The sequence below is a fragment of the Plectropomus leopardus genome, chromosome 23, assembly GCF_026936395.1.
Source record: "Plectropomus leopardus strain MGB_pleo_1.0 chromosome 23, ASM2693639v1, whole genome shotgun sequence".
NCBI classification, from domain to species: domain Eukaryota; kingdom Metazoa; phylum Chordata; class Actinopteri; order Perciformes; family Serranidae; genus Plectropomus; species Plectropomus leopardus.
In genome coordinates this window covers 1,392,623-1,412,936 of record NC_142198.1, presented here as the reverse complement: position 1 = coordinate 1,412,936, position 20,314 = coordinate 1,392,623, and the positions used below count along the sequence as shown (strand labels likewise).

General features: G+C 39.1%; 1 protein-coding gene across 37 annotated transcripts in view; it reads right to left on the bottom strand.

Moving 5' to 3' along the window:
- camk2d1 (calcium/calmodulin-dependent protein kinase (CaM kinase) II delta 1) overlaps nt 1-20,314 on the bottom strand; it is a 151,846-nt gene that overhangs the window by 52,981 nt on the left and 78,551 nt on the right. For 26 of the 37 annotated variants that reach the window (XM_088073354.1, XM_088073358.1, XM_042511947.2 and 23 more), the window contains exons 4-6: nt 17,185-17,239; nt 12,655-12,720; nt 7,280-7,352 (exon numbers count right to left, since the gene is read on the bottom strand). In XM_088073354.1, the coding sequence (XP_087929480.1) occupies nt 7,280-7,352; nt 12,655-12,720; nt 17,185-17,239 (194 nt within the window). Of the gene's footprint in view, nt 1-7,279; nt 7,353-9,657; nt 9,731-12,654; nt 12,721-17,184; nt 17,240-20,314 lie in introns of all 37 variants that reach the window. The other 11 variants (XM_088073375.1, XM_088073379.1, XM_088073381.1 and 8 more) reach the window with 1 other exon arrangement.

Below are 20,314 nucleotides of genomic sequence, written 5' to 3'. Positions count from 1 at the left end.
ACTGAGGACTGATGTCATACAGTGAGTTGGAACATTTAGCTGTTAGGAGTTTTAACTGAGGCACAAGAAGGAATATCTACTGTAGGGAGGCATGTCAAAGTCAGAGTCCAGCCTCTACACTCACAGTCACGCCTGATCCTGAACATACTGAGACTCAACATGAGTCAGTCAGGAACCACGGCCTATCTCAGCACAGCAGCACAGCTGGATGTCAGTCAAGAAGATGTTGGCAGGCTGCAGTCAAATTGGGCGTGCGAGCGTGGCTGGTGGAGACGGACCAGGTGAGAGAGGTGGACAGTGACTCATGCAAAGCCCCAGCAGGAGGAGATTCAGGAAAGGTTCACAGAGAAGGACTAATGGATCTGCTGACATTTTCAAAGCAATTTCCCCAATGGAACCAAAATGGAAATGATTCAGAACGACTGCACTGTAATGTCATAACAATAAGAGAAGAGGATACTGTTGATCCAAAGTGACAAGGCTTTTATTTTAAAACTATTTGCAGTTAAAATCTTTAAAACACATCTCGCATAGATTCATCACACATTCACTATCTGACCAAATGTTTCCCCCTCTGTTTTTGAGTTATGATGTTCAATAAGGGCAATATTTTTGTTTTTGCAGAACATTATGTCAAAGTGAAGCTGACCTTTGACCTTTTGGACATATCATTTTATCTTATAAGATGTGTCATATTACATTATATTATGTTTCATAATTAGCACACAAATTCTTTAGTTAGGGGCCAAAAACATGCTCTGTGAAGTCACCTTCTGTTCGTGAGTTATGACGTTGAATAATGGTAAGAAAAGCGTTTTTGCAGAATGATGTCACAGTGAAGTTGATGTTTGACCCATTAAATATAAAATATCATTGCTTCATAATTTGTTCTCCATTTGTGTAAAATGTTGTCATACTAAGCAAATGAATCCTGAGTTATGGCCAAGAACATGTTTTGTGAGGTCACCTTGACCTTTGGCCTTCGACCACCAGATTCTAATGTTTTCATTCTTGAGTCCAAGTAGACGTTTGTGCCTAATATGAGAAAACTCATTCAATGCCTTCTTCAGATTTTGTGTTCACAAGAATGAGACCAGTGCAAGGTCACAGCGTTCTTGATCTTTGACCGCTATATTCTAATCAGGTCACTGTTGAGTTCAAGTGGATGTTTGTGTCAAAATTTACAAAATTACCTTAAGGTGCTCTTATATTATGAAACTATGCACCCATTGCAGTTGAAAAGCAAGAAATCTGAATTAAGACTATAAGCTTTGCTTTGGCCAAAGAAACAATGCGCTCATGTAGTAAACTGGATAAATCTGGACTAAACCATGCACCATGGTCTTTTACCCCACACTTTTTGAAGAGCATGTTTGTAATTAATTGCAGTATAACCATTAATTGAATGCATCAGTTAATGTTCATATTTCAACGATGCTTGAGCATTAAGTAGAGCATGTGTGAACTCTGAGACGTACAGTTACAAAGGAGTGAAGGAAAGAAGGACGGAGGGAAAAAAAGGAGAGAAAAGACTTTGGGTAAATGCATCCATCAGCATCATGCAGTCATTGCATATGCTCCCCACTATCTGTTTACCCTATCCCATTGCAAACACCTCTACCCACCCTTTTCTTACCCTCAACTTGGGTCTTTTTCTTGTTTCGGTCATAATTTTTATTTCCTAACATATGACTCTGCAAATCAATGTCTCAAGATAGAAACACAGTGACATTGGTGAGAAGACTCTGACAAGTTGGCCAGATGAACAGCCAGCTTTTAAACAAGATATCATAAACTGCTTTATAATCTGCCTGATATCACACAGATGGTACCATATGGAGGAAGGTGGTCCTTTCCATACGTCATTGTCTTTTTTCTTTTATAGATCACTAAACCTTTAAAGCAGTTCGACAGCCTTTAATTACTACCCACAGTGGTGTGGAGATAAGGTTACAACAGCCCAACTCATGCAAACACAGTCAAACTGACAGATTGTCAAATACAGTATTACCCAGAATGCATTTCACTGATGGCAATGTGCAGAGTGTGGCCAAGATCACCAACAAGTCAGATTACTAAGGCTGTCATTCCACATATTGTACTGTATATTCACACTCACACAAGACTGGGTGCAGTTAATATCAGGTTGATCAGAATATTTGCTCCCACCTTGCTGCTGATGTGTAAGAGCTGTAATTATATTCTGTCCAATACTGCTAGTTATGTCTCGGCTCAGACCTACGAATCTGCCCAATTTACCAAGTTCAAGTTGACTGACTCATTACATGAAACAGTTTCTTATTTAACTTTACTTGAATCACTGCCATGCCATGAATGTCTGCGTTCACAAGTCAAGTTTCTCTTACAGTTTACATCCATATCTGTGAAAAAATGGATGCTTCACACACATCTTCCCCCTGGCAGCACAGAAGATCTCTATCAGCACAGTTTGAAGGTGGATACCCACAATCTTGATCTCTGAACACCAAAACCTAATCAGTTCATTGTTGAGTCTAAGTGGATGTTTGTATCAAATCTGTAAAAAATCCTTCAAGGTGTTCAGGAGATATCGTGTTTACAAGAATGGAGCAGATGAATGTAAGGATGGACAGATGGAACTGCAGCTGAGTGTGTGAGTAAGATGTTGTTCTAGCTGCTGAACACATAACTCTCCCAGAGGTATTGAGCTTAGTCGAGATCCGGTGATAGTGAAGGCTATAACATATAGTTCACAATATTTCCCAATTCAGTTTATTCAGGCAGGTTTCCATTACAGATTTGCACAAAACTTGAGGGATATTTCCGAAATGTTGATAAATCACAATTGTGAGATGGCTATTTGTACTGAGTGATGTATTGCTCTCCTCTGGTGATAACATTCCAAGAAGCATGGTGATGGATGTTCAAAACATTAGCAGCTTTATTTCTATTGCAGCCACCTCACTAGCCGGCATTATTTCCAATCCAAGGCCACGTAGGCGTGTTATGGAGAGATAATGGAAAGGCAAGCCCCTTATACATGGGAGCAGCCACGTATGAGGGATTTCTGGGAGGTGATAGTCCACGATTTCACAGAGGAATTGTGGATTAAAAACTTCCCAGATGAACCGCTCAACTTTTGAAGAGTTATGTGATGCAATAACAGCTCTTGTAGCTCCTGCTGCATCATGAGGGAGCCAGTTCCTACTGACAAGCACATAGCCATAGCATCAAGTTACCTAGAAAAGCCAAAAAAGTGTTTCCATTGCAGCAAAAACTTTTTCAAAATTGACATTTTTCCATTGTTCCTTGTTTTATTTTCGCAATTTCTATTTGCACAATTTGAGTTACTGGAAAGTCGCCGAGTGACAGTCAGTATTTATTATGCTGTTCCAGTCTTTCTATCAAGTTCAACTATCTCTGTATGAATGTTGCAGTCCCTTCATCATTAATTCATTTATTCATTTGGTGTTTTTGTCTTTTGTCCAAAGCGACTTACAAATCAGGTACAGTCTAAGGCCAAGTAGACCCAGAAGAACTGTTTTTTTCCGATGTCTATCCTCCTCCTCATTAATAAGATATTTGACTCAGTGTAAAAGGGTTCCTCACTCCTGATCTTTGATGTTGTAAGTGCTGGTTGAAGTTCAGAATGAGACGTTGTTTTGTGTATATGATTGGGTCTCCTCTGATTAAACGCTCTGAAAAAAGCCAGTAAGTGGACCTTTAAGGGGAACTGCACACATTTTACGCATCAAAGTGTGTTTTAGAGGTCTAGGGGAGTACTACTGTGTATGAATAAAGTGTATAAATCCTTTTGTGGTTGCGGGAGAGCGGTGTGAAGAATATATTGCCTCAAGAGCTGGGGCTGAGCCGACAAGTTTGGAAAGTAAAAAGTTTTGGAGTTGGAAAGTTGTGTAGCTACTCATCTCTGCTGCAGGCTGGAGGCTGCTTTTCTGTTTCTGTGATCCAAAGACAATTTTCTACTCTGGAGGACAATAAAGTTGTAATGTATTCTATCTCTGTGTAAACAGTCAGAGTTGCATTGTTGTAATATATATTTCGACAAAGAATGCATGGGATTTTTATAAGTAAAAATCAGATTTAATGCCTTGCAGTTGTGTGCCTCCATGCACCAGTCAAGTTGCAGTTACAGTTTACATCCGTATGTGATAACATAGATGCTTCATGGACAACTTCACCATGGCAGCACAGAAGATCTCTGCAATCAGCGCAGTTCACAGATCAGTGTCACCGATTCAGTATCTGATCACATGTCTCCCCTTCTGGTCCTGAGATATGACGTTGAGCAATGGACAGAAAAATATTCATGTAGAATTATGTTGTGACAGTGAAGTTGACCTTTGACCTTTGGATAAAAAAGATTTTGGACATGTGTGTGAAAATTTGTCGTAATTAGGGTATGAATTCCTTAGCTATGACCAAAATCACCTTCTGTGAGGTCACAGTGGCCTGTGACCACCAAATTCTAACCTGTTCATCTTTAAGTCCAAAGAGATGTTTGTGCCAAATTTGAAAAAAACTGCATTCTGATTCTTGAGATATGGCTTCCAATTAAAATGTGACATATGCAAGGTCAGGGTGACCTTGACCTTTGACCCTTGGCCATTAAATTTTAATTAGTCTATCATTGATTGGACTTTTGTAAAAAAAAAAAAAAAAAAAATAGAGAAATTTCCTCAATGTTCTTTTTGAAATATTATGTTCACAAAAGTGGAATATTCATATGAATGGATGGACAACCCGAAAACATAATGCCTTTGGCCACAGCTGTCGCCAGCGAAGAGGCATAAAAAAGAAATATATATCTGTACCTGCTGCATCAGTTTTTTACTGTCCATCATGAGTCCAACAATGTTAACGGACAGCTATGCTGAATAGGTGAGGTACAGTGACACAATGATCCCTAGGTCTCACAAAAACTATAAAGCTTTACAAGAAAACAGCAATGCAATGCTTTCCCGGGCTGATGTTTGTGTGTGCTTGTGTCATTATTTTGAGAAATGAAATCACAGGAATACATGCACAACATGGCAAACAGTGTTTTCGATAGCTCCTCTGCTGTGCAGCTTGCTTATTTGTTTTGCTTGTATTTGTTTTGTCTTTGTGTTTCTGCAGTGAGCTGTGGCAACTGCCTGGCAACAGCCAATCAGAGCGTACAAAGAGGGAAGTCAGCAAATGCAAAATCTGAACTTATTATTGCTGCCTACAAAGTAAACCTCAGACACACCTGCTTCATTTGATTAGCAAATCAGAGCTCTGGGAGCAAACCGCAGTGAGAGCAGGCAGAACCAGAGAGGAAAAACACTGTGGATAGAATGCTTACTAAGCCTTAAATAGCATTTCAGCAAAAAAAATAAATAAATACAGCAGTATAACTACCTGCACTAAATGATGCAGGAACTTGATAAAACCCCTATACTAGCAATGGAAATAAATGATAAATAATGGAATAGAGTTGCTTGAAATGACCAGAATATTTAAAAAAGTTATTCCACCTGGACATAATAGCTTTAAATTAGACAGTGAATCGGGGAAATATTTTGCAAATCCATTCAAAATCAAACATCCCCACCATGAGCTCCTGAAACACCAAGTGAACTTCAAACAACAGGGCAGAGACACACAGCGACATGATGACTACACACTGGACCCTGACCAACTGGAGCTGGCCATCGCTCAGGACTTGTGTGACAAATGAGATAAACTAGAATTAATGCCACGTGGAACCAGTCACATTGCAATTACAGTTTGATTCATCAGACATCTTCCCCCTCGCAGCACAGACAATCTACACAATCAGCATTGTCAAGGTGGGAAACAAAAATAGCATCACCAATTCAATATCTGACCACGTCTGCCCTGCTGTTCCTGAGAAATGATGCTGGAGACCTTTGATCATCAAATTCAGTTCATTCTTGAGTCCTCATGGACATTTGTGCCAAATATGAGGAAACTCCCTCAAGGCCTTCTAATGATACCATGTTCACGAGAATGAAACAAGGTCACATAGGCCTTTGACCACCAATCAGGTTGCTCTGGACTCAAAGTGGATGTTTGAATCAAATTTGAAGATGTCTTTCTGACCATCCTACTATGTTGACTTGAATGGGAATGCCTACTCTACTTTTATTCTACTTCTGTGGTTGCACCCAACACTGATTTCACAGCATGTACACGGGATGTGTGACAGGAAGTATCAGTAAATAACATTAAAGTTGCTGTTCAGCATGGGGTAAAGGCCAGGCATTTTGAAGTGCAAAAGGAAAAATAAAGGGTCCATCAGCACAACTTTCCAGACGAGAAACCATTAACCCTTTAAAAAGGCCTGAAATAATTTGTCTGACAGCACTATGCCGAAGTACGCAGAAGTATTTACACAAGGCTTAAATTTACAACCTTTAACACAGCAATACTGTGACTAAGCTACCTGAGTATTGACAGTACACCAGGACTTGCACAACCACTTAGGTTGTGATAACTGTCCATGCAAGGTATAAAACATATATAAAACACCAACCAAGTCTATGTTTGTCTAGCCTAGAGTACTGCAGAAAGTGATAAGATTTCCCTTGTTTATCCTCTCTCTGATCAACTAAATTTAACCCTCTAGACCCTTACTACTTGGTTTTATTTTTTAGTTTTCCTGTTGTTGTTATTGTTGTTTGTTTAAAAAAAATATATTTTAGGGTCATTTTTAAGTGAGAAAAAGTGATGCTTAAAAATGCTCTCTTTCCATAACATCATGGCAGAGTGCTGTCAAAAAATCAGTTTTTGAGATACAATTCTGAAATATAAAATGTTTCATCTACGCAACAGCAAAATATTATCAGTTGATTTCATGAACATTGGAGCAGCAGAGTTGCCTAACCTCTAATAATATTTCATGGCACTGTGAATATGATTTAAGTCTGCTCATACACAAACAAGGTGAGAAGAACGGAGCTTGCAAGGCTCTGCTTTCTATGAGAAAAACTACACTGATTAGTCAGATAGCTCCATCTCACTCATACATCATCCCATCATAAGCAAGTCAACAACAATCACTACAGTAAGAGTGTTCAATTGTTGTGCTGTATTCTCTCTATATCTATCAAACATGGACTAAACAATGCTAGTAAAATGTGGTTGTTGAATATTTGTGCAAAAATTCTCTGATGTTGTAGAAACCGGAGAGACAGACTTAGAGGACAGGTAGGACTTATTGGAGTGTAAGACCAAAAGACAAAAAAGAAAAGAACAGAGTGTGCATTTCTATGGTCTTACTGGCGAGTGGACTTACCTTGAGGTCGCGGTGGACCACGCCCATCTGGTGGCAGTGAAGCACAGCCTCTAGGATCTGCTGAATGCAATGACTGCATGCAAACACCAGGGGGCCATGGGTTAGTGACAAGCTACCACTTACTGTCAGTGGCTGAGAGCTCGCTTTGACACTCGGGGAGTCGCTGGCAGTGTCAGCAGGGACTCTGTGCAGCAATGTGGCAATCAAACCACCAAACAGCCAAAATGGATGGGAAATTTAGCAAAACTGACAATTTATCATTTGTTCTTTTTTAAAACGGATTATTTTTATTTATTACTGTTATTTTTTTGCCACGCTCACCAATGGATGTTTGCTGTAACAGACCCAGAAAAGACATTTCATTTTGTCATTATCTACTACTGGGACAACACGGTCAAGTCTCTCCCGAGTCTCAAACAAGAAGTGGTGTTAGCCCCTGGCCGACTGGGCTGGACCCTGACGGACGTAGGAGGGAGACGTAGGAGCTGAAGGAAGCTGTACATTCACTTTGTTAATGATTCACAGTGTTTGTTCCTCCTTTAATCTGTCAAAACTACAAACTGGATTTTACTGAATCTGAAATCTTGAAACTATTTTGATGCTATCAGTGTCACATCCAGAGTTAAGTCACTGGACAGCACAGTAAAATAAGAAGATCTGTCTGAAGTCGGAACTCGACTAAGGCTCAATGTTTCTTTTTTGTTTTGTTTTAATAAAAATCCTAAATTGAAAGAATGCAACCTTTAAATTCCAAAACCTGTTATTCTTCTCACATTAGTAATGATTTCTTAACGCTTAAAAAAATCAACAAAAGTATAGTTAGTAACTGTAAGCCAGTTTGTTTCGATGCACACTTTAGTGGAGCTACAGTTATAGCTCGATTAGACCATTTAATTGGACTGCTGTGCTTGTCCCATTATACAAGCACTGAGGGGGGATCCATTTATTGACGGAAGAATGTCCACCTCCTCCACGACAGGTGATGGAGATATTGCTTTCACAAGAATGAGACAGATGAGAGGTCACTGTGACCTTGACCTTTGACCACTAAAATGTACTCACTTCAAACTTGAGTCCAAGTGAACATTTGTGCCAAATTTGAAGAAATTCCCTCAAAGTGTTCTTGATATATCAGGTTGACAAGAATAAGACAGACAAGGTCACAGTGACCTTTGACCTATGACCACAAAACTCTATGTTTTATTTATCTTTGGCATCCATGAGAAAAAGGCTAACAAAATGTTTAAAGTTCTGTTTCTTTCATTTGTGCGCAAAATGTATACAAACTATTAATTTATGCACAATTTCAGATATTGAGAACATTATTTATAACTTCATGTGTACAAATTTGTTTGTAATCTACTAAAAAAAAAAATTATTCTTTACAACATCTATTGCACGTCTGTCTATCCTGGAAGAGGGATCCCTCCTCACTCTCTATTCCTGAGGTTTCTCCCGATTTTTTTTTCCCTGTTAAAGCTTTTTTTGGGGAGAGTTTTTCCTTATCCGCTGTGAGGGTCCAAGGATAGAGGGATGTTGTATGCTGTAAAGCCATTTGAGGCAAATTGTGATTATGGGCTTCATAAATAAAATTTAATTGAAATTGATTTTTCAAATCTTCATAACACCTGATGGGGTCTGTAGGTTTGTGATTATGTTTGATATAAACATCTGGTACCTAATACCATTAATAAAAAGAACCTAAATCATAGTTGCAACATTGATTGAAAACAAACAAACAAACAAATGTTTCACTCAGACTGCCCTTGTGTAATCAAATTCACATCCTCTTTCTTCTAAGTTATTGATTCATAGTAAAAACTGCAGTATATGAGGTTGATGTAACGCTGCTGAGTGACAGTGGAGGTGCTTTAGGCTGAAACACAGATCAGAGTTTTTATAATAAAACACTAAACTGTGCTACTAACACGACTCTGGTGTCATAATTTGGATTGCAAATTGACATACTTTCATAGAGGTATCTAAATCTTCCTCCCCTCTTCCTCCTGCTCCGTCAGGTCCCCTCCTCTCAGTGGCTGTGTCAGAGCATGGGTTTGGACAGATGCTACATGCACTCTGTGCTCTGGCATACAGGAGGGGCAGGCCATGATGGGATCTACCGTCTCCCCCAATTCTTCACCACCTACCGCCTCCTCTCCAGCCAACCTGCCCACAATGCCCTGCAGCAGGTGGGTTTAAAACCTTTTGTCAGGTGGTGGTGTGTGAGGGGGACTGGTGGAGGAGGGGGTGTGGTTCTGGAGGAGGCGGCACTCAGTGAAAGGTTAATTAGTCGACTGATCAGGCAGTGGAGGAGTGAGGCCAAGGACCGCAGGTGGGCAGGCCTTTGCCTTTAGCTGTTACTGTGGTCACTTACTAACCTTAAGGTCCCTGTGCACTATGCCATTTATGTGGCAATGATTTACACTTTCTAGAATCTGCTGTATGCAGTGACTGTGGAGGAGAGAGAGACCGAGCCAGAAGCAAAAAGGAGAGGAAGAGGGAGAACAAGCAAACGTCAGGAAACACAGGTACAACAACAGGCTGACAGAACACACCAAACACAGGAAATAACAACGCCTGAGCCACAGAGGAACATTTTGAAAGGAGTTATTCAGACAACAAGAAATATGAATGTTTGCTTTCTTTTCAAGAGTGACTCTCCAAGATTGACATCTGTCTGTGTGTTAAGTACAGAGCTGGATCCAGGATGCAGTTAGCCTAGCTAAGCATAAAGACTGCAAGCAGGGGGTACAGCTAGCCTGGCAATTTGGGTGCTGAAACTATTTAACAGTTGATCCACCCACCTAACACTATGTAGCATCTCCAGCTAAGAAGCAGGTTGCCAGATTTAGTCGCTAAACACAAGTGTTTTTATTAAACTTCTTTAATCTACAAGAACAGAAATGTAAACATGATAAAGTGTTCATCAGGGAGCTTTAGAGTTGAACTTTGGACAGACCCAGGCAAGCTGTTTCCCACCAATTCCAGTCTTTGTGCCAAGCAAGGCTAACCACATCAGTGCCTTGAACACAGACACAACGCTGATACTGATCTACAAGTCACTGTTGGAAAGAGCACACTGTTGAACTGTTTCTTTGAGCAATTTAAGGAGACAAGTGGAGAAAAATACAAAGGACACCAGCATGTTGTTTCAGATATCATAAAATCATTTTTACATTTTGCTAAAATCCACCACAAAACAGAATCCAGATCCTCTTTGATTGTGTGAAGGAACAATTGTGCAATAAAGCTAACATGAAAAAGTTGGTCTCTTTACAATAAATTATGATGCAATTCAACAATGTGAAATGCAGTCAATTCTCGTGTCCAGGGCATTAAATCCTGACACTCCAATGTAAACCCACTCAGAGCAACTGACAAAACAAGACTTTCATCCAGGAGACCACAGTTTGTGTCCTGTGTGGGCAATTGGTAATTGTCATTTTAATGAAACCTCATGATTTAAGTTTTGACCAAAACAGCTTTTTTTCACTAAAGAAACATTGCGAAGTAGGGTCGTTTCAATCCTAACGAGATGCTGAAAACCTTTGCCATACTTTTATTTCAAATGCATTCGATTATTGCGATGCTCTTTTTACTGGCTCTCCCAAACAGTCAACTGAGAAATTTCAACTTTTTTCAGAATTGTGCTGCTAAAATTTTAACAAAAACAAGGAAGAGGGAGAATTACCTTCGTTTTGGCTACACTCCACTGGCTCCCAGCATCTTTTAGAACAGATTTTGAGTTGTCTTTTTTTTTTTAAAGCTCTCAAAAGTTCAGGGCCGGCCTACGTTGCATACTCTTTGTCATTCTAAAATCCTTCACAAGCTCTATGATCTTTTGCAGCTGACACGCTGACAAATACGCAAAATTATATGCACAAGAAAATATGGAGAGCAGCTTTTGTTTATATTGCTCCAAAATTATGGAATACCCTTTCAAAAGCTAGAAGACAAGCACACTCTGTGAACATTTTTAAACAACAGCTGAAAAACTATCTATTCTGTCTGGCTTTTAAATGATATAATTCTTGAAATTATTTTATATCAACTGTATTATTTTTACCATCCATACTACAACTACCACTACTTTTACTTTGACTTTTATATCTTTTTTTATTACCGCTTGTCTTATTAGTCTAATTTTGTTGTCTTTCTGTGTGTGTGTGTGTGTGTGTGTGTGTGTGTGTGTGTTGCATTTGTTTTACTGTAAAGCACTTTGAGCTACAACCCCAAGGGCTCGATCAATAGTTTATTATCATTATTGTTATTATTAATAACAATGCATTTATTTATTTTAATGCAATTAACATACAATGTCGGGCACTGACGTCACTCAAGTAGTGTATTTACACCACATAATGTTATGTAACTAACGTACTTATTTTATCCATAAAACATCTTTTTTTCTAAACCAAAGCAAGCAGTTTTGTTGACAGTTTTTGTTGTTTCAGCTGTGCATCACAAAGACACGCTATAAGCCTCATGTGCCATTACAAGACAAAGAGGTGCCTGCAAAGCATCTAAATTTGAAAACCTGGGAATGAGAACAGGCTAAAAAGTTTGATCCAAAATTGTATCAAAATTGTAATCTCTATAAGCAGATGGTAGATCTATGCCAAGTCTGTAGGCAACAGAACGAGATTTTGGTATTGGATAAGTTCTGGGGCCGTATTTACAAAGAGTTGCTCCTTGTGACAAATTTCTTAGAACAGTGACCTTTTGTAAGAAATTCTATTTAATTAAATTAAGAAAACAATCCCAGAACCCACTGGCTATCATCTGACAAAATGATTCATTATAATATCTTTATATCTAAATTGATATGCAGATATGAGTTTACAGAGATGAGCCACAATGACTGGTGCATGGAAGAGGAAGTCTTGGCTTGAATATGTGCTTGCCTCCAAAGGCTTACAGTAATCAGACTAATAGCTGAAGAGTTCTGACATTATTAAAATCTAAATGTTGAATGGGCCTTTAATGGAAACGCTCAGACATGGTTCTCTTTTGAGTGGATTTTTAACAGACAAGCCAGAAGGTGAAACTGTGAAATGCAGATTTACAATCAAATGACAAAGGTAGAACAAGAGATATAGACAGAGAGCTTTTGGCTATAAAAGGCACATCAAGGCTGGCACAACAGGAAACACTGTGCTTTGAGTATGTGTGTGTGTGTCCATCAATTCACATACACTTATAGGTAGAAGATGTAATTTCATGATTTGCATGGATATCATTTTGTTAGGCGTTCTATAGTGTGCATCTGCTTGACTATGCCTTTGACACCAAAACAGACTAAATGGATTTCACATTACATTCACACAGTAAATTGAGAAATGCGAATAAAACAGAGGTCAGAAACAGAGACTGACCTGGCATCGGCTTCGCTGTAGTACTCCCTGGCAACTATGTCCTCAAACAACTCACCACCGGTAACTCTGTAGAGAGAAATGAGGTGAAAGACAGAAAACAGAATAAGAAGTGGAAAGTTGGAAAACACGTATTTGTCTGGAAAAGAAGTGAAGTGTAAAATCACAGATGTTCAATTCTGTGTCTGGGGAGGAAAAACAGGCTCGATAATGTTGCGCAGAAACAAATCTCATCCAGAAGAGACTCTTTTTCAGACCCACTGGGTCAAAAGAATGATGCTGTGTTTTTGTGCCTACATGGTGAAATCACTACAATAATATCTTGCAGCAGATATGGTCACACGCTATTTGATCATTGTTTGTTCAGCTGGAAGACATTTCCATGTCTTTCCATGAGGTTATGACAAAAAGTCAAAGAGCCTCTCCTCATGAGCAATGCAGACTGGAACAGACACCACAGGATGGAGGTGCAGTAATAACAGTAACAGATAACTATTACACCTTAATCAAAAGTAAGTTCTAACCAAGCAATTTGATTGGTAGAGAGGAATTCCATGAGTGCTGATATAGTACAACAGCACTGGGACTGTTAGTTTTTAACTCTGCATGTATCACTCTGCTTCACGGCCGTTCAAAATCCATTAATTAGTGGAAGAGTGAAAGTGGGATATGTTTTAAAAGAGGGATATGTTGATAAACATGGTGTAAGCACAGGTTCACACAGCTAGTTGGCGCTGTTCACGCAGCATTGGAGTTACTAAAAGTTATGAGGAAGCCCAGGAGGGAGCAGTTGTGACGAGATTGCTAAACGTTTGCTCATTGGGAGTAAACCAGCTGTTACAAGGATGTGCCGTGAGACAGGGACACACTCGTCTGACACTAACCGCAGCCTGAGAGACACCGACACACACACACGCTGTCTGATACAGGACTCGAGGTAACGGACATCACGGCATTGAGTGGACACTGCAGCGACTAACTGTGTGATCAAACTAACTCGTCTGAATCACGCAGGCCGCCAAAGTGTCTGTCAACAAACTCTGATTTCACTGAAAACACAGAGATAAATGTCCATAATACTAAGCATCTTCTCTGTGCAGAACATGAAGACCGAGCTAACACAGATTAACAAGTAGCTTGCAGTAAAATGTTTATGTGTTACTAGGCCACAGCTGTCACATCCAGCGGTTGCGGAACTATTTGTGTCGACGGAGCCAAAAAAATCATTAATTAAACAAATAAATCACAATCTGTTGTCACTTGTTACTATTAACCAATAAAAGATGCTTGTAAAACTGTTGTATAAAAGAAACATCACACTCCAGGTCGTGTGTTGTGCTGTATATCGTAACAGCTGTGATAATCTTCTACGACCGAATCCCAGCCGTGATGATATACGAGCATAACATCATTCCCTCTCGTGTGATATTGCTTAATTAATCCATCAGTCATTTATTTGTCACATGGAATCATAAGAGGCACAACCCCAGTGAAATGTGATCCCATCAGCTCCTTTAACTTGTGCTCCGTCATTTAGTCCTTTTATGTGTCATCTTACATCTTTGGCTGCTGCTTTAATATTGTCCATGTGTCCGATGGTGCTGGTTATCCATGGTTTCTGGTTGTGAAATGATTTAACTGTCTACACATACTGACCTCAGCAAGATGGCCCCATTGTGGCACCTGAACATGGCAGCGCTGCCTCTGAATGGCATACAGCAGTGACGCAGCAGTCACATTCCCATCATCACACCGTTCCCAGTCACTAGGCTTGGGCGGTATGTTATATTTCATACCTTCCTGAAATGTCACATATGGTAAAATGCCAGGACATCCATTTTATATGAGTTATATAAAATTAACTGTCGTCAACAAGGGGAAAATAAGCTAAAAGGCAAAAACATTTCTTCTTCCAGGCTGTTAGCATGTTTATTTCTGCTGTTAAGTTGGTTATTTTAACATGACGGTCTGTGGGGATTGACTCTGTTTTAGAGCCTCATGTTGCCATGAGAGTAGCTACAGTTTTGGGCACCTTTGCGTTGGCCCAGTTTTTCAGCTCTGGAGGTTGCTGCTTGGTGTTGATTTTTGAGGGAGGACAGTGTTGGTTAGATCGGCTCAGTTTGTGAAAAAGTTTGAATAATGTTTTCTGTGCCTCTTGGGTTGTCTTGTCATGTCATGTCTTGGAGAATATACCTAATGATGTCATCAGTAGGTTTTCTCAAGTTTTAATGAGAAAGTCTACAAAATATGGGCACTGATCAGGAAGGCCAAGATATCTCATAATATGTTGTTCTTTTCTACTCTTATATTTTAAATGTGGGACATCAGTGGACTCCTCCTGTAAAATGTAGAAACACTCTGAAAGTGGGCCAGTGGGTCATTTTGCTCAAAACATGGAGAATGACTTGAGTGATATTTGAAGGCCAAACCTCTTCCACCGTGACTTGTGGAAAACATTACCACAGTGAGTCCTTGGGGCTTTCCACATTAAAGTTTCATGCAACTTTTAATGACTTTGCCGTCGTGACAAATTCAGTTGTAAAAGAGGTCTGCAGAGCCTCAAAGTTATGGTTGGCCTCCATTCAGCAGCCAGGAAGTGACTCATTCATGTTGTGGGTTTTTCTGATCCAACATGCTCTCCCAGTCGGTGACAAAGCACTCACTTTATCACATGAGGTTCAAAATCAAGATCTGGAAACCCAGGGAAACAGAATATGTTAGCTCCCTCCTCCATTCATGGTCACTGCATCACCCCGCTGCAGTGCTGATCTGCGTCCTCATCTTGCCTGAAGGTTTTCTCTTTCAGAAAAATGAAGGAATTCTTTTTTATCTGTGTTGTCTTTTGTCCAAGAAAATAACACCCTCTGTTCATTTTTATTGCCTTTAGTCAGATGAAACAAAGCATTTAGAATACAGTGGAGGCAGTTTCCTTCCTGGCTGCCAGGTCAGACTGCAAACAGCAGCTGAGGACACACAGGAGTGAGGAGGAGGAGGGATGAAGGACATGGTCAGTTATGGAGGGTGACGGGAAGGAGCAAGAGATTTTAAGGACAGAAGGAAGTGACAGAAGAAGCCCAGGAGATGGGTAAACAAAACACCTTTACATTTTCTCTTTAAAAATGACTTTTGAGGCTTAATGTCTCTTAAGATAAGGGACTAACTTATAAGTGTGTTACACGGAATCCCTTAGAAGGTTTCCTTTAATAAGGAAAAATTTTAAGGCATTAAAAGATTTTACAGTAAAACACTACAGGTTCATGGTAATCTTTTGTGTGCTTGCACTAATGATACCTAAAGTAGTGCAATTGCTTAACCCTTTGAAACTTGGGCAAATTGTAATTGATTTTCATTAAAAAACATGGGAAAAAGGCAATGAGCACAAAATGAACGAAATTACCCAAAAATGTAAGAACATGATCTGAAAATTAGCATGGAAACATAATTGTGTCAGAAAAAATTAAGAAAATGAAATGAATAAGTGCTTGAAAAATTAAAATAACTCTATAAATGACAATCAAATATATACATGCATTCACATGTCATATGGTTATATTTGGAAAACATAAATAAAGTTGCAAATAGAAAAATTATAATAATGCTGTTGAATATTTTAAAATAGAATATTAAAATATATATAAAAAATTATAATAATAATTTTCATAATTATGATTACAAATACAGTTTTCTTCACATGTTAAAATATATATACATTTTTATATCTACTCATGTCTTGGCCCCATCATTATCCATTATAATGACAGGGCCAAAATCCTGTGGGACTTCCAGACTGACAAACTGGTAATGGCTAACCAACCAGACATGGTAGTGGTCGATTAAACAGCAGAGAAGGCAGTAGTGATAGATGTAGCAATCTCAAACGCTTGCAACATCAGGAAGAAGGAACACGAGAAATACCAAGGGCTGAAAGGAGAGCTAGAGCAGGTGTGGAAGGCGAAGGCAGTGGTGGTACCAGTGGTTGTGCACTCAGGGCAGTAACCCCCAAACTGAGACAGTGGCTCAAGCAGATACCAGGAACAATATCTGAGTTCTCAGTCCTGAAGTGTGCTGTCCTAGGAACAGCTAAGATACTGGGCAGGACCCTCAGGCTCCCAGGCCAAAGGGATAGGGCGAGACGGAAAGTATTTTTGTTACCTGCAGAAACCCTGAGTTATACCTACCAGCTATTTTTATTATTATTATTATTATTATTATTATTATTATTATTATTATTATTATTATTAGTAGTAGTAGTAGTAGTAGTAGTAGTAGTATACATTTCATTTTAGATACTTTACATAAATACTTTACATTAAAACAATCATAAAAAGGAGAGATTTGAAGGTGAATGCTGTGTAGGCCTAAAAGATCCTATATGATGGAATCAAATGTGTGTGTGTGTGTGTGTGTGTGTGTGTGTGTGTGTGTGTGTGTGTGTGCGTGCACGTTCCTTTATGTCCAGCATGTAATGAAGTGTACTATTTGTATTCAAAATGTGCAGAAATGTGATATGCAAAATAAAACTTCTGAACTTACAAGTCAAAGACCAGATAGTGGAATCCCTCCTCTGATATGCTGTCATGGAGGCGCACTGTGAGAGGAGACAGGGGGGACAGGAGAGAGGGGGGAGAGGAGAGAGAGTCACTACATTATGTTAAAAAGTCCTCCAGCCTGCCACACAGCAGCAGAAGCTCACTGTGAAATATCAACACAGCCGAATGCAGCCTTCTCTGGATAAAGAACTCTTTGACATAATCACACACATTTTTGGTCCATTTTCGATGCAAAGCAAATTACAGTGAATGATCACACACGTCAGGGATGTGAAGTAGTGAGACACTCTGGTGTTAAAACCTGCTGTTTAACCATCATCTGTATTCATGAATGGAGACATTTGGAGAATTTTGTATTGCTGAACAGAAGGAACAACTTCTGTACAAAATGAACATGAACTGTACATTAAGTTATGTCACCCCAAAATTATCTGAAATTTAGCAACAAAAAAAAAAGGTGGAAAACAAACAAACTGAAAATGTTTAATAAATAAATAAATATTTTTTAAAAAGTTATTAATGATTATATTATTATTATAAGTACATTTCCTGGACATGTTCCCTCTTACCAGCCGACATGACAGACACAATAATAATATCAGCTGTAGGTGCTGAACATTAACTATGTTCCTAACAAAAAAACTTGCTGTAGAGAAAAAGTGCTCTCTGCAAGCCAGATTCTGTGGCTGACCGAAGAAGGAAGCACCACATTCTGACTGCACTTTAACATCCCATAGTAACTCTATGTACCAGCAGTTCAACAAGATCATTTCAACTGAAGCAGTCATATCCCATCAGAATCTCCAGCTAAAACCTGTGAAAAATATGAATCATTTTTCAGATAAATAATCCTGAATCAGGATCTCCAGTATTTGGAACTCATGGAAAATAAGAAACAAAACAATTTAATCAACATGTTAAATCTTGTGCTCCACATCTTGCCTCCTGTAACATTCAGCTGAAAGGAGCTCCTCTCTGAAGTCTACCTGTTCTCACTAGCACATGCTGAATTTGTTGAGGGATTTGGAAGGATTTAGATGTGATGTCTGGATTGGATACTGGTTTAATCTTTAATAAAATGCTACTGAAACCCAATGCCAGACGAGTCAGGTCAGTAAAGATAATCAATTACTATTTGGAGCCTCCATAATGCAGCTTTAACAGGCACAATGGAAAGCTACCACTGATTTCACCTCTATTTTCTGATAACACACACAATTTGAGTTTGGTTTCTTATCACATCAGCACAGAATATATCAGCTGCTAGATTCAGCATTTCCCTGAATCAAAAAGACTTCTTGGTGATTTAATAGGGAGAGAGTGATTGTGCCGTGGAGGTGTGAGACTGTGAATGTGAAGTCTGCTGCTTCTGAAACAGCTTGTTACAATTTCAGTGCTCAAGAAAGGTTCAATACAAACAGGCCAGAGCATGAGAAGATGGATGAAAGGATTAACAAAGGGAAAGATCCCCCTGTAGGGATTCTCTGACGTCTCCGCTGGCTCGTTTCCTGATTGACATCTGATAGATCTATCACCACAACGACCTCAAAGAGATGAGGGCTTTCCCGGGGCTGGACGCTGTGTGAATGGAATAACAATGAGAGTGGGGCTTCCTGCTACTAGACAGTCCTCTCTGACAGGAGGCAGCCGGGCTCGTAGGGAGGGGAAGTACGTGTTCGTGTGTGAGCCGGTCGCTAATGAGGATGACCAGTGACAGATTCAGTGCTGGAATCACTCCATATTCACTCATAGAGCTTCTTATTAAACGCTTTTTTACATTGTGGATATGTAAATTTGGCAAAGTTGCTTATTTCGATAATACTATTTGCATTGCAATTTCTAATTGATAGTGTTCATTTTCTGTTTTTTTTTTTTAAACATTTTCAGGGCCAAAGTGACTCCAAATTAATTTAACTGTAACAGTTTTATTAGGAGTGGTGTATCCCTCAAAAGGTACAAAAGTGAAACATAGTATTCTATCTGTCATGTTTAGTTTTTTGCTCAGGATTGCATAGAAAAATACATCCATTCATTTAGAACACTGACATTTAATTCTATTTCAGGAAATGCCACTTTAAAATAACACTTTGAAACCTGGCAAGTCATGAACAAGTTAAGAAATGACTGAAAAAGTAGCAAGAAATTAGTAAAAAGTACAAGAAAATGAAATGAAAATGAGCAAAAACAAAACAAACAAAACCCAAACCATAAAAAACATACACCCCTGAACAAACAACAACAAAAATCCTTGAAAGTAGACGAAGCAGAGGGAGAAGAAGAAAAACTACTACTAATTTCCTGTACATTGTGTGACATTCTTTTTAAGTTGCTGAAAGCCTTTTTTCCAATGTTTTTGAAAGACACCCAACCAAATTGCTTCATTATGTATTTATATACATTTAATTGACATCATACTTGCTTTGCTTAATACTTGTAAATGGTATCGAAATGCAGCACAAGAGAAGTGTTGACAATCCAGGTTTCAAAGGGTTAAGCTGATTGCAGGAAGAGAGAGAGATCTGCTGCTGGCTGAGCTACATTCATTTTGAACATGAGAGCGTGATGCACTGCCCATTTTATAAGCTCGTCTCAACAGCAGACGTTCAAATCTCCAGTTTTAGAAAGGGAAAGGTTTTCTCAGTCTTTACTGTGTCTTCAAATGTTAATAGTTCAAAATAAAAGTTAAGAAATGTATGTTTTCCCAGACTAAAAACTGGACAAAAAAAAATCTTAATCATCATTACTGTAATCTCTGACGATTAAGATGAATGTTCAACGATTAAATATCTCAAATGAAACATGTCTTTATCACTAACCTTTATCACTCTCAAGTATCAGTGTTGGCTTCAAAACCCAACATCACCTGGATGTGTCTGCCAGCTGATGGCAGACACAGAAAATGGCAGAAAATGGCCATATCCAGTAGGTGGACTGCCTGTCACACACTGCTAATATCTATTTAAAGAGCTCTTTTGTGGTGGGTTTTAACTAACCTCTTATTAAGGCTGCTGTCAAAAATGAAATTACCATGTTCCAGTGAAGTAAAGCTGCAAATGGTTCCTGCTGATTTTCCTCTGGAAAATAACCCTCTCTTAGCTAAGCCCTCCTTTGTG